Source organism: Cimex lectularius, unplaced genomic scaffold (assembly GCF_000648675.2).
Source record: "Cimex lectularius strain Harlan isolate CLEC.00 unplaced genomic scaffold, Clec_2.1 scaffold35, whole genome shotgun sequence".
NCBI lineage: Eukaryota > Metazoa > Arthropoda > Insecta > Hemiptera > Cimicidae > Cimex > Cimex lectularius.
Genome location: NW_019392746.1, coordinates 806,770 through 819,365, shown reverse-complemented (window position 1 = coordinate 819,365; position 12,596 = coordinate 806,770). Strand labels below are relative to the sequence as shown.

The window sequence follows — 12,596 nt, the reverse complement described above, 5'->3', positions numbered from 1 at the left end:
ACACATAACACATTAAAAACAACAACAAGTTTATTTGGTATCGCAATCAATCAACTATATAAAAAAAACTAAATAAAAAAACATTCTTAACGAGAAAAAAGTTTTAATAATAAAACCGAGTTTCATCCTTTCATCCAGAGGCTGTGACAGAATCGATTCTTCCCTAACTTTTGAAGTTAACGTTCAACGGTAGCGCGCACTCCGTACCCGCTACTCAGGGCTCAACGATCCCGTGCTCTTATGGCCGTGGTTTCCCCAGTCGATTTAGCAATGTATTAAAAATCCAGACGTTTGGAACGGGTTTGTCATCATTATCAACCCGGAGGCTTTAACTTTTGAGGTAATTTCGTTTTTTGTTTTAAGTGTGACACCTGTTATCATAATAAATTTACCAGTTTGGATCTTATCTCTCTTCAATTTCGAACTCCCTCGTGTATTAATAAAATTAAACATTTCTTTTTACCATCGTTGAAAATTGTTACGGGAACGTGTAGCGTAATGCCATTGCAGTATGCAGCAAGTTGCAACTTGCTGTAAGCTGCATGGCAACAATCAGTTACCTATACTTCTAACTGGAGTAAAAGAAACGTAAAACGTTTCTCTTATTGATGATGCTCTGTCCATTTTTATGTGAACTATTCAGCTATTCAAGCTCAGTTGTTTATGTCATAATGCATACAGCATGAACCGTCTATTTGATGTACAAAACATTTTTTGTATCATTAGCATTGTTACAACAGAATGGAGTAATTTGAGTGTTACAACAATATTCCATAACAATTTATTTCATTACACATACATTAACTAATTTTAAAAAAGTTTGAATTTAGCAAAAATGTCTTTTTTTTAGTAATAGGACCTGTTTCTTTATTATATAAAATTCACTCTCAAATGAATCTCACTGAATTGTGAAGATTTGTTCCTTTTTATGTGGACTACACCGATGGACAAATTTAATCATCTCTCTATTTAATTAATGTAAAATTAAATTCATTATCTCTACATTAGTTACAGGTAATTACGAGCTATTGCAGCAAAATAAACAGTAAATAATGCATTGTTTACTTTTGTATTGATTTGCACAAAAAGTAGATTATTCCATTTTGCTATCCCTAAATCCAATAAAAAAAAGAAAGAAAAAGACCCGGAATATGTGCCTGCACGACCATTGTACATTCTGTTCAGACAAAAAGACCAATGGGAGATCACAAATTGTGTCAATTCTATACTGGGGAAAAAAGGTTTTATCTAGTCCCAACTTTACACATATATTTAAAATAATTTTCATAAAGTGCTTGAGATCTTTTAAAAATAGTACAAAGTATTTACAATTCAACAATTTGATTACCATAAGGTAAACGTCAACTTGATCTGAGAGCAGCAAAAAGAAACTAAATTTTTGAAAATCTGTCTGGGTAGTAATTTGATCCGAGTAGGGTGCTCGGGCAATGGTTCGAAGGATTTTGTACTGAAGTGACTGGATTTGTGGAGATTGGATTGGTAGAAAACTACAATTCCGTACATCCAGATTGATAGTAGCAGTGGTGCATAAATGAGGCGTTTGTTTTGCCCTGAAAGTTTCTATCTGTTGACAAGTAAACTTTTGAATAGACAAATATAATTAATCCTTTATCTTTCTACATTAGTTGCAGGTAATCAGGAGCTATCGTAGTCAAAATAAACAGTAAATAATGCTTTTACTTTTTTATTGATTAATCTCCCTAAAGATTACTTTCCATTAATATTTTCCCTTCGTTGATTTCATTTGGTATTATACTTACTTTTAAACCTTTCTTAATGGCAACAGTCAGTGCAAAACCGCCAGGAGACTGAGTGTATTTCAATCTACAATAGGAAGGGTTTTTTGGCACTTCAGAGAAACAGGGTTTCACACTAGAAGGGTCGACCTATGTTTACAGACGAGAGAGACAATAGATTCCTTCATCATCAGGTTCTATGAAACCACAGCATTATGAGAAATGAGATCAAATATCTGATAAGACAAGTTCGAATGTTTCTATTTCCTCCAGAACAAGAAGAAGGCTCAATGAAAATAATCTCACGGGCATGGCACCTGGCTTGTGGACTTCTTACCACAGCTTAGAAATTGGCCAGGTTTCAGTTAGGAAGGGGAACATGTGAATTGAACATTGGAAGATTGCGGATGAGTTCTCTTTACAGATAAGGTGAGATTGGCCTCAAATCTTCAGATGGGCGTAATTTCATAATGAGATGCTCGTGAGAAAGCTTCGCCCCATACCGTATGGTACTTCAGGTGACAGAGGTACAAGACATTACCGAAGAACATATAGTGCCATTTGCCCCCCACATCGATTTTGTTAATGCCAGGCCCCTTGGAGCACATATTGTGGATGACTACCTGTATAAGGTTGGAATGAGTGTTTGGTTTGGCCAGCCCGAGGTCCAGATTTGGACCCAATCGAACACATTTGGGGCAAACTTAAGCAACAGGTACGAAGATGAAACCCAGTCCTAACACCCTAGAAGAGTTGGAAAAGGTTGTTCTTGATGAATAGGAAAGACCCTCAGGATTTTACCAGCAATATTTTCAAGGGAATGCAAAGGCGTTTCCACGCCCGAATCTGGCACTAACGGTCACTGCGTTGGTGATCATGATGTACACAGTTATAGTCCCAGAGCGGCGGTGCGGATAATCCTGGTGTGGTAACTACAGTGAGGACATGATTGTTGCCAGAGATGGAAATAGTCGGTATTAAAGGGGACAAAAACGTTCTTATTTGTTTTTGAATTTTCTGATTTTTTTATTCTCTACTCAATGATTTTTTCCTTACATTAGGTAGAAAATGTTTATTTTCTTGTTAAATGTCTTATTTTTACAACCAAACCTATTTTTGGTATGCAAAATAAGAATAAACCTAAATACATTAAAATAAATTAAAGGGGTGTGGGTTTATTTTGTCCATATGCTTCTGCTAGTCAAGCTAATAAAGTGTTGGCTTAAAAAAAATCTTGTTGCGATTAAATTGCTTATGGTTTGATATATGATAACATAACTTAAAAAACCTTAATGGTGTTAAAATTGGCCAGTAGCTATTTAGCAAATCAGTACATTATTTTATATTGAGAATTATATCTAATGCCACATTAAACGTGATTATCTCTAATGCCCAGTTTACTGGCTACAACTTGCTGAAACCATAAATCAGACTTATGTACTTGTATCAAGTAGGAAATAACTTGTAAACAGCAAAATGTATGTTTTTTCGAATCAGAATGAAATGTAAGAATAGATCCAAAAGTTTGAACCGAGGGGATTCAATTTCTGAAAATCGGCCCTACATGATGTAGCGTGTAAACAGAGCTACGATCTGTCTTTTGTTTGTATAATATCTTTTATTTGTTTGCATTTATTTTTTCAGTAATATTTATTACCATCTGTACATTATAATGTTATGTAATGCAGTAGTTAGTTAACCTTTGTTGCTCTCCAAACTTTATTCAATGTCTAGTCCCTGGCAAGGAGATCCTATGGGCTATCTCTGCTTTAGTTCTAGTTCAGATGGGATTATAGGTATGGTTTGCGCTGGACAGGATTGGTCTAAAGGGTTGGGGTGAGGAGAGTTGTCTTGGAACCTGGAAAATTTTGTGGGAATTAATATTTACAAAAAGATTTTGAGGTCCTGGAGGGTGGTGTTGGAGTCATAGGGAACATTTAAAATGTTACATTATATAATAATGCAGAAATAATCTGGGGGGGGGGTTAAAGTTTCGATTTCAAATTTCAAGAAAAATGTCGTTTTCTATTTTACAAAGGTGAAGCGGCCTCGACCAACTTTATAAAATAGAAAATTTATAATCCCATTGGCTGACTAACCCAAAAATGACCAGTTTTTAATAAAACAACTGTTTAGTGGAAAGAGATAAAAATGAAAAAAGACAGTAAAAGAATGTTTGCATTGTTGTCATAAAACTCTTAATTTTGAGGTTTTATTTCTTTCTATGTGTATTAATAATAATAAAGTTTTTATTTGCTTTGTTTAGTGCACAAAGTACAATATATAATTTCAAAAATAATGTTATACATTATATAATGTTATATATATTATAACACCATTTTTTGTTTTAACAAAATTTATTATTAATTAAGGACAACTGCTTAATTGGCTCTGATTTGTCTCCTGTACACACTAAGCAATTCTGTGCCAACGAAACCAACAAACCTCTTTGTTGGCCGTGTATGCAGCTTAATATGATTATTCAAATCCCAACATGGTTCATGTCAATTAGATATTATTTTATTGATGCAGTTACATTTTTATATAAATTGTTATTTTTAATAATACAATAATTGTTTCTGAGTGGATCGAAGTCACGATAGCTCAAGTGATATAGCAGCGGTGTATTTAGCCGAAGGTCGTGGGTTCGAATCCCGCTTGTAGCGCTGACTTTTTTATCTCAACCAATACCTTACTTAAATGTGTGGTGATTAGTGACCATTAATCGATAATTATTCAGAAATCGTGAGATGCGGTCTGGACCAGAGGACCGCATCTCATGATTTCTGGATAACCTTACTTAAGGATTAATTAATTGAAAAGAATTTATTTGGTCAATCGGACCACGAATCCTAATCGATTTAATAAGCAAATGAAGTATTCTTCACTAAAGCTCTCTGTGGCCATTTCATTTGTCACCGAGAATAAAATGGATGGAAAATTCAAAAGGTGGGGTTGAGGTGGGAAGTTTGTGTCCGAGTAGATCGAAGTCACGATAGCTCAAGTGGTAGAGCAGCGAAGGTTGTGGATTCGAATCCCGTTTGTGACGCTGACTTTTTTATCTCAGCCAATATCTTACTTGAAGATTAATTAAAAAGAATCTATTTGGTCAATTGGACCATGAAACCTAATCGATTGTACTATACAGTAAAAGAGAGCAGCTATAGCAGTGGATGTATCTCTTTTCTCTGGTCTGATCTCAACTTGATTTAACTGTGATGATCAATATTGCCATGTTATCCTTTTTACCAAACCAAAAATAAATCCCTTTGCTTTAATATTTTCAATTTAAGAAAGATGTCCTGCTTGTAATAATTAATTGTTTTGGGAGGATGTGACTATCCTGATTTGTTTATATAATAAAAAACATTTTTAAACTAATTAAGTCAGAGTTCTCATCTTGAATCGGCACAGAGCCAGTAGAGTTCAGTCAACAAGAGTTCACCGACTCGCAGACCAAAACCCATCTTCAACTGTAGTCAGTGTTTCTCTAAACTTCAACGATTCCATATACATTTTTAAAAAAGGTTATACAAAAAATATTTTAAAAAGTCAAAAATATACAAGTTACCCGTAATTTAAAAAAGAAAAGAAAACTTATTTGCTTTGTCTGCCTATACTCAATGGTTTTGACTGTTGTCCGATTGGAGATGATCAATCTGCATATTTATCCTGTCATCCCGCACAAAAAGTTTTCCTTGCAGTTCTTCAAAAGTAAGAAATAAATTATATAACCACTTAAGAGAAATAATTTCGTCTTCTGTCTGTAACACTCCATCTTCTATAGTCTTGCTATATGTTTCAATCAAAATTAGCATTATACAAGATGGCAACTTACCGAAGCCAAAATCAAGTATGCCAGCCAACTGCACAAATGTTTGATAATGTACTTACCAATAAGGCCTCATTTCATTTCATTCATAAATCATCCTTTCTTGCTAAAGTCGTAAAAAACAATTGATGGCTTGAAAGGTGTTTTGTTGATATGTTTTTGAATGATCTGCTCATCTGAAGCACTGGCTTGTTGTCTCAAGACACATTTCAGCATTTCACCATCTTCAGTGGTGTGAGTTGTGTCCTTTTATAGATGGTGACAGTGGTCACTTTTAACTGACAAACCAAGGTGGGATTGGCCAATCAGAAGATGATCGGAAACAAAATGCTCATTAATAATGAAATAAAATTATCTTTATATTTTCCATTTTAAGGAAATAAACCTTATCAGTAAAATTAGTTTTAGCATATTTATTCTTGTTGCAGAAAAATGGATCCTCAACTAGAAGAATCGCTTTCTCCGGAAAAGGTAACTTTTATTTATTTTTTATTTTTTTATTGTTTACATCAATACATTTTCATTGTAATTATTGTGATGCATTATTTTTGTTATAATGTATTGAATTTTCAGATTGCAGTTAAAAATGAAGATTCAAGAGAATCTTCACATATCGAAACTCAAGATGAAAAATTGCAGGTAAGTTTAATTTTTGTAACAGTAAAGCTTGTTTGTTGAATCATCAGCTTGACTTGTTATTATTATTTATTTATATTTTTTAATTAATTAATCAATTTTTTAAGAATATAACTGATGTTCAAGAAGAAACTCAGAAAGAGAAACAACAGTCAGACTATTCTTTTGGAAGTTTACGACTGTCACTGCCAGCAAATACGAGTAGTGAAACGCTGCAAGAAGTTTCTAAAGGGGTACCTGCTCATATTGATATTTATGTATTTATTGACCAATAAAAAATTTCATGTTTTTCTGTCCAGATATCAGAATTTACAGATATAAGCTTCCAGTTCTCTTTGGGAGAAACAACACTTGTGTGTATTAACATTAAAATTTTCTATAAACATTTATAACTATTTTTAAATGTATTTTATTTTTTTAGAATTGTCAATCACAAAAAAATTCTATTACAAGCAATCCATGTGAAGAAACATTGATTAAAACAATTGGATGTGTATGTGTGATGTGGCTTATTGCTACCTAATGCTTAATTATAATTAATTAAATTAGACAATTTATTCGTTTTAGGAATCCAAATCTTCAGAGAACAGTTTACGATTTTCACTTGGAATAGAAGATGTGAGTAATGCTGTAATCAATTTGTTTTCTTTTTTATTAATTATTTTAGTGCATTTTCTAATATAATATATTTTAGAATACCTTACTTCGAACTCGAGATTCCTTCCCTGATGAATCCCATATTAATGAAAATGTATGTAGTACACCGTAATAAATCTGTGTTATTGTTGTTTGCCAAATTGTCAAGTTACTATTTGTTTTATTTTATTTGTTTTGTTTTATTTTATAAGAATTCTGAGGAAGAAAAAATAATTAGTGAAATCAAAGAGGTAAGTTTTATTATATTATTACTTATATTACATTAAATAATGTAAAATAATTTTAGGGTGAAGAAAATGGTGGAAAGTGTCATCAATTGCCTCAAGAAATGCTCACAACTTTAGTATGTACTTTAATAGTAGTAATTTTTAACTCAAAATTTAACTTTTTTTTATATTTTTTATTTTAAGAGTACCATGCCGGATGAAGATTTAAAAATTAGTGATAATCCTGTTGAAATGCAAGGAAATGAAATGGCAAGTTAAAAAATTACTGCTAAAAAAAAAAAGTAGATAAGTCAATAGAAGAAAAGTCAATTTGTATATTTAACATAATCACTGATGAAAGGTTTTTCTATCCAAAGGGGAGGGGGGGCAAAATGTCTATGTGATTAGTCACACTGCACACTCGTCTAATTTAACTATTAACAAGCCAACATTTCTTCGTATCTTATATGTTTTTTACACCAGACTCACTCTTTCAGCAGTATGATCTTAGGGTCTTATCTTTATTTTGTCATATCTAAACCTGGTTATCCATGATCTCCCCAACTGCCAAAGCAGAGCAGTGTTGCTTGAAAAACCCACATCAATGACAATTCTGAAATCTAATAAACCTGACATCTTCATTAGACCAGTACACTTTTTTAAAGGTCAGCCTCTGTATACAAACTATCAAAACTTGTTGCAGCCATTCTAAAATCTGACTCAAAATTAAAAAACATTCTGTACCAAGAATTGAAAAACCCAAATAATTATGGGTGCAGTTATTTTTATTTATTTATTTTTTAAACAAGCAGAACAGCAGCGTAACACAGCTCATTCACTGAATGGAGTTACTGGCTGTGAAATAATGTGCGAATGCTCTCTCCAATTTCAGACTCAGTGAAGATCCATTTGGAGCGATTACACATGAAAGATGTACCATGCAAGTATTGAGATGCTTTCATATTGAAGCTACAGCAAATTAGCTCAGCAATCAGTCGATTTCAGAGGAGTTTTTATCTTGTCAGAGGTTCAACAATCCTTATTTATTGATACAATTTTGTTCTTCTTATTTTTTTTCTTACAATTTTGTCTTAATCCTCAGAAGGGTTGATTCTATAGAAAATAAGTAGAGAAATATGTTTTTTTTTTTGTTTTTTTTTTTTTCATTTACCTTGCTTATTTTGAGATTTATGAGCTTAATTCTTTGAATTAAGGTCCCTTTTTCAGAAAATGAGTATAAATATAAAGGAAATTATATTTTTGTATTTATCTCACTTATTTTGTGGTGGCTTTTTTCTGTGGAGCAGATTAGATGAGTTATCACAAATAAAGACTGTGTGAAAAGAGACTAATTCTTGCACAAAGGTGGGTAAATGTGTAAAATATGTCTAAAGCAATTTTTTCTTTGGATTGTGTCTCCCGTACTTGTTTTGTGGATTATGAGCTTAATTATTGTTCCCATTGACTCAAGAGGATTGATTCTATAGGAAACTAGTATAAAACATACAAAGAGTGTTTATTTTGTTTTGTTTTGTCACTTGTTATGAGGTTTCTAAGCTAGATTTTAAAAAATGCCTTGTCAAATCCACTTGAAGTAGCAAGTTGAACTGTACCGTTTGGCTTATCATTTCATTTGTTGAAGCTATCAGTGCAAATACATACGTTTCAATATGTTGGTGATTTCCTCTCGACTCGGCTTTGGTGTGAAACTCCACAAAGTTCTTCCTGTCAATAACCAATTAGCAATTTTTATTGAATAGTTGAAAAATTCAGGCACAATTTTTTATTTGTGAACACTGTATCAAGGTATGGTTTTTAAGAAGAAGAAAACAAATTTAATTGCTTACACCAACTAAATACATTAGCAACTAAAGTTGCTTTCTTCTTCATTAAGACCATACTGTGGACACATCCAGAGTGTCCATAAGTGAAAAAGTCGTCAATACCTCTAATACTGAAAACGATTTTAAACTAAACTAAACTGACTGATAACAGTGTGTATTCGTGTGTGTGTGTGTGTGTGTGTGTGTTTTTCAGACTAATAAAGTTTCTTTGAGCTTTTGATTGAAATAACAAATTAGTTTTCATTTTATTTTTAGGCTGTTACCATAACAGAAGAAATGAGTGCCAGTTTAAATCCGAATCAATTAAAGATTAAGGTAATAAGCAAAGATATTTTACTTTAATTTTATTTTTCCAAGAGACTTAAAAACAACACAAATAATTTCAGAATGTAGAATCTGGAGAGACAAGTCGTCAGCTTGCACAAGGAGTGGAATCAGATACTCTGGTACATTTTTATATTTATTTTTTTAATTCAATTTTTTTCACATATTTTAATTTCTTTTTGTTGTGTTTTTAGAATGCTGAAGTTAAAAATGATTTAAACAATTCCTCTAATGAAACACAAACAAATGAAGCTGCAAATGTTAGTATTGAAAAATTCATTATAATTTTACCGTTTAATAATTGTGTTTGTATTTTAGGGTTTTGATTGTGCAGAAATTGGTTTTCAGGCACTAATTGAAAAAGACCGTGCTAACCACGTATGTGATTCATGTACCAATTAATTTTCAATAGATAATTAATTTTTTTAATGTATATATAGTGTGCAAAGGAAGAATTCAATTTAGTCTCTGAAAATGGTTTGGTTGAATCTACCATTGACAATAATGTAAGTATATATGAAATAAATATAGACATAATGTTTTATGTTGAATAAGAAATGTAATTAATTCTAATATCACATCACCTTAATACACCTCAAAATATATGTTGATGAAATATGCTTTATAAATTAAGCTGTGCTTCTTTATTTCAGCTTCAGCTATCTGAAGTAGTGGGTTTAGATCAAAGTAGGGCAAATTTAGCAACCAGTGAAACTAAGCCAGAGGATGTTCTTGAGGTAGCATTCAATTTTGTTTATTATATATTATATATTAAATAATTCAGTTAGCAAATTCAATTTTGTTGACTTTTTAAACATTTTTTTTCTTTTTTTAATTTCAGCCTCAGCCATCAGACATCTTGGATTTAGACCAAAGTATGGGAGATTTAACAATTGGTGAAACTAAAGCTGAAGATATTCTTGAGGTAACTTTTAATAGACACTTTCCAGTCTATTCCATTTTACTTTTAAAATCTGTTATTTATTGTTAATAAATAACATCTTTCTAATCGCATTATGAATAATCTAAATGCTGATTTTTTATTATTTTTTTTATTTCAGCCTCAGCAAATAGAAGTCTTTGATTTAGATCAAAGTATGGTAGATTTAACAATTGGTGAAACTAAATCTGATGGTGTTGTTCTTGAGGTAACTTTGCATTTTTCTATGTCTATTCAATTATTTTTAGTTTTAAAATCGTTAATAAATAATTGCTTTTGAACTTCATTATGTATCAAAATTAGATATACTTAATGCTGAGCTTTTTTTTTTTAATTTCAGCCTCAGCGAATAGAAGTCTTTGATTTAGATCAAAGTATGGGAGATTTAACAATCGGTGAAACTAAAACTGAAGATGTTCTTGAGGTAACATAGCATTTTTCCATATCTATTCAAATATTTTTGAAAGTTTTGTTAATAAATAACATGCTTTCTAACTTGATTATGTATCAAAATTAGGTATACTTCTACTTAATACTAAGCTTTTTTCTAAATTTCAGCCTCAGCGACTAGAAGTTTTGGAATTAGAACAAAGTATGGGAACAATCGGTGAAACTAAATCTGAAGTTGTCCTTGAGGTAATATTCATTTTTCAATATTTGCAATTTTATGATTGATTTCTTTGAAAGTGTTAGCCATATCAAAGTTCTAATTAACACAAGGTTTTTAATGGCCAAAAACATTTTAGACGATTTCAAAATTTGTAAATTTTTGTATCTTAACCCTTCAGCACCTTAAAATTTATAACAATTTTGTAAAAAGCTCACAAGATTAAAGAAAAAATCTTCTTATCGAAGAAAATTAATAAAAATGAATGACATTTCTTCAAAAACTATAAAAATAAATTGATGAATTATATGCTAATTCTGTTTTAAAATAGATACAAGACAATTATAAAATTTTAGTGTTTACATAACAGAAAAAGTAAAGTAATTCCTGTTACACAGGAGGTGTTAACATTGATGAAAGGTCAAACCCCTTTAATGTACTTTATCCATATTCAAAATTAAAATGCATGGACTACCACATGAAAGCCATTGTCAAAAGTATAGGCATTGGAGGGTTAAATTTAAAATAGACAGATTTTGATGTAATTGTTTACTGATTGATTAAACGTTTTGTGGTTAAAACAAGTGTAAAATACTCTATTGATTTTGTTTTCTTATTTGTCTTCAGGGTGATAGTACGGGAAGAAGTCCTCTTAAAAATGATTTGATTGTAACAGAACAAGAGGTTAATTTTTAGTAACATCACCAAGTAAAATATTTATGTAAAAATTTTCTTTTTAGGTACAAACATCTAATGCAAATTCTGAACTGCCAGTGGACAGTCTTGAACATTCTAAAAGTACATCTGACTTCATGAAGGAGGTTAAAGTATGACTTTTTTCCACTTCTGTTTTAGTTTTATATTTTTGTATAAGTATATTTTACATAATGTTATAACTTCAGATACAAGAACTTAATGAAAGTTTGCACAACTCGGTTACTGCAGAAAATAAAGACGAGTTGCCAAAGGATGCTAGCAATTTGACAGGGGTTAGTTTAACTACCTAACAATCATTTTATTTTTATAGATCTAAAACTCATTTTCCAATTCTTGTTTTTTAATCAATCAAATTTTAGGTCTCTGTTGATGACAGTTTGCATTTATCATTGTTAGAGGCAAACACTTCTTCTAAGAGTATTCATTTGTTGGAAGATAATGATATTCAGGTATATAGGCAGTTTGTACACATTTAGGATGTTATTTTTAAAAAAATATCTTTATATTTCAGCTTCATGAACCTCTCTGTAAAAAGTTAAAATTAGATGATCTTGAAACTTTTGAGGATGTAGACAATTTGGAATCTGAATATAATCAGGTTTGTCTTTCAAATTTCACTGATAATAATGCATCTCTTTATGTCTAATTTTTTATTTTAGGAATCGATGGATTGTAGTATGCGTGTTTATTGCGAGGAAACTGATGAAAAGGTTGATATGAATGAATCTCCCAAATTGAAGATAGAAGAAAGTAATGAAAAATTGGTTGAACCACCTGCCGAAGAAAAATTGAATAAAGTATGATTTTTTAAATGTTTTTATATTTTCTGTTATGCTTTGCATTTTTAATTTTCTAGAGTGGTAAATTATCAGTGGATGGTTCGAGCGATTCATCTTTCAGGCAGAACAATCATGAAAAATGCGCATTACTGGTTTGTATTAATTGAAAATTGTTGCAATCCTATTTGAACTAATCAGTATGATTTTAGCCCCAGAATATCAATGAACAACACACCTTGATAAAATCAGATACAAACGGATCAAATGTTTATTCACCAACACAAAAGAGCAAGGTTT

The 12,596-nt window shown here is 31.3% G+C and overlaps 1 protein-coding gene across 10 annotated transcripts in view; it reads left to right on the top strand.

Moving 5' to 3' along the window:
• The first annotated feature begins 175 nt into the window (after positions 1 to 175).
• LOC106669293 (golgin subfamily B member 1-like) overlaps positions 176 to 12,596 on the top strand; it is a 37,702-nt gene continuing 25,281 nt past the window's right edge. For 6 of the 10 annotated variants that reach the window (XM_014398654.2, XM_014398658.2, XM_024227165.1 and 3 more), the window contains exons 1-29: positions 176 to 340; positions 6,018 to 6,060; positions 6,163 to 6,228; positions 6,333 to 6,458; positions 6,525 to 6,578; positions 6,647 to 6,718; positions 6,793 to 6,843; positions 6,920 to 6,976; positions 7,074 to 7,112; positions 7,169 to 7,225; positions 7,293 to 7,358; positions 9,188 to 9,247; positions 9,319 to 9,378; positions 9,451 to 9,516; positions 9,575 to 9,634; positions 9,697 to 9,762; positions 9,910 to 9,993; positions 10,098 to 10,181; positions 10,318 to 10,404; positions 10,537 to 10,620; positions 10,755 to 10,832; positions 11,431 to 11,487; positions 11,544 to 11,630; positions 11,706 to 11,792; positions 11,880 to 11,969; positions 12,032 to 12,118; positions 12,180 to 12,317; positions 12,377 to 12,451; positions 12,509 to 12,592. In XM_014398654.2, the coding sequence (XP_014254140.1) occupies positions 6,022 to 6,060; positions 6,163 to 6,228; positions 6,333 to 6,458; positions 6,525 to 6,578; positions 6,647 to 6,718; positions 6,793 to 6,843; positions 6,920 to 6,976; positions 7,074 to 7,112; positions 7,169 to 7,225; positions 7,293 to 7,358; positions 9,188 to 9,247; positions 9,319 to 9,378; positions 9,451 to 9,516; positions 9,575 to 9,634; positions 9,697 to 9,762; positions 9,910 to 9,993; positions 10,098 to 10,181; positions 10,318 to 10,404; positions 10,537 to 10,620; positions 10,755 to 10,832; positions 11,431 to 11,487; positions 11,544 to 11,630; positions 11,706 to 11,792; positions 11,880 to 11,969; positions 12,032 to 12,118; positions 12,180 to 12,317; positions 12,377 to 12,451; positions 12,509 to 12,592 (2,061 nt within the window). In that variant the 5' untranslated portion in view covers positions 176 to 340; positions 6,018 to 6,021. The remainder of the gene's footprint in view (positions 341 to 6,017; positions 6,061 to 6,162; positions 6,229 to 6,332; positions 6,459 to 6,524; positions 6,579 to 6,646; positions 6,719 to 6,792; positions 6,844 to 6,919; positions 6,977 to 7,073; positions 7,113 to 7,168; positions 7,226 to 7,292; positions 7,359 to 9,187; positions 9,248 to 9,318; positions 9,379 to 9,450; positions 9,517 to 9,574; positions 9,635 to 9,696; positions 9,763 to 9,909; positions 9,994 to 10,097; positions 10,182 to 10,317; positions 10,405 to 10,536; positions 10,621 to 10,754; positions 10,833 to 11,430; positions 11,488 to 11,543; positions 11,631 to 11,705; positions 11,793 to 11,879; positions 11,970 to 12,031; positions 12,119 to 12,179; positions 12,318 to 12,376; positions 12,452 to 12,508; positions 12,593 to 12,596) is intronic. The other 4 variants (XM_014398655.2, XM_024227166.1, XM_024227168.1 and 1 more) reach the window with 4 other exon arrangements.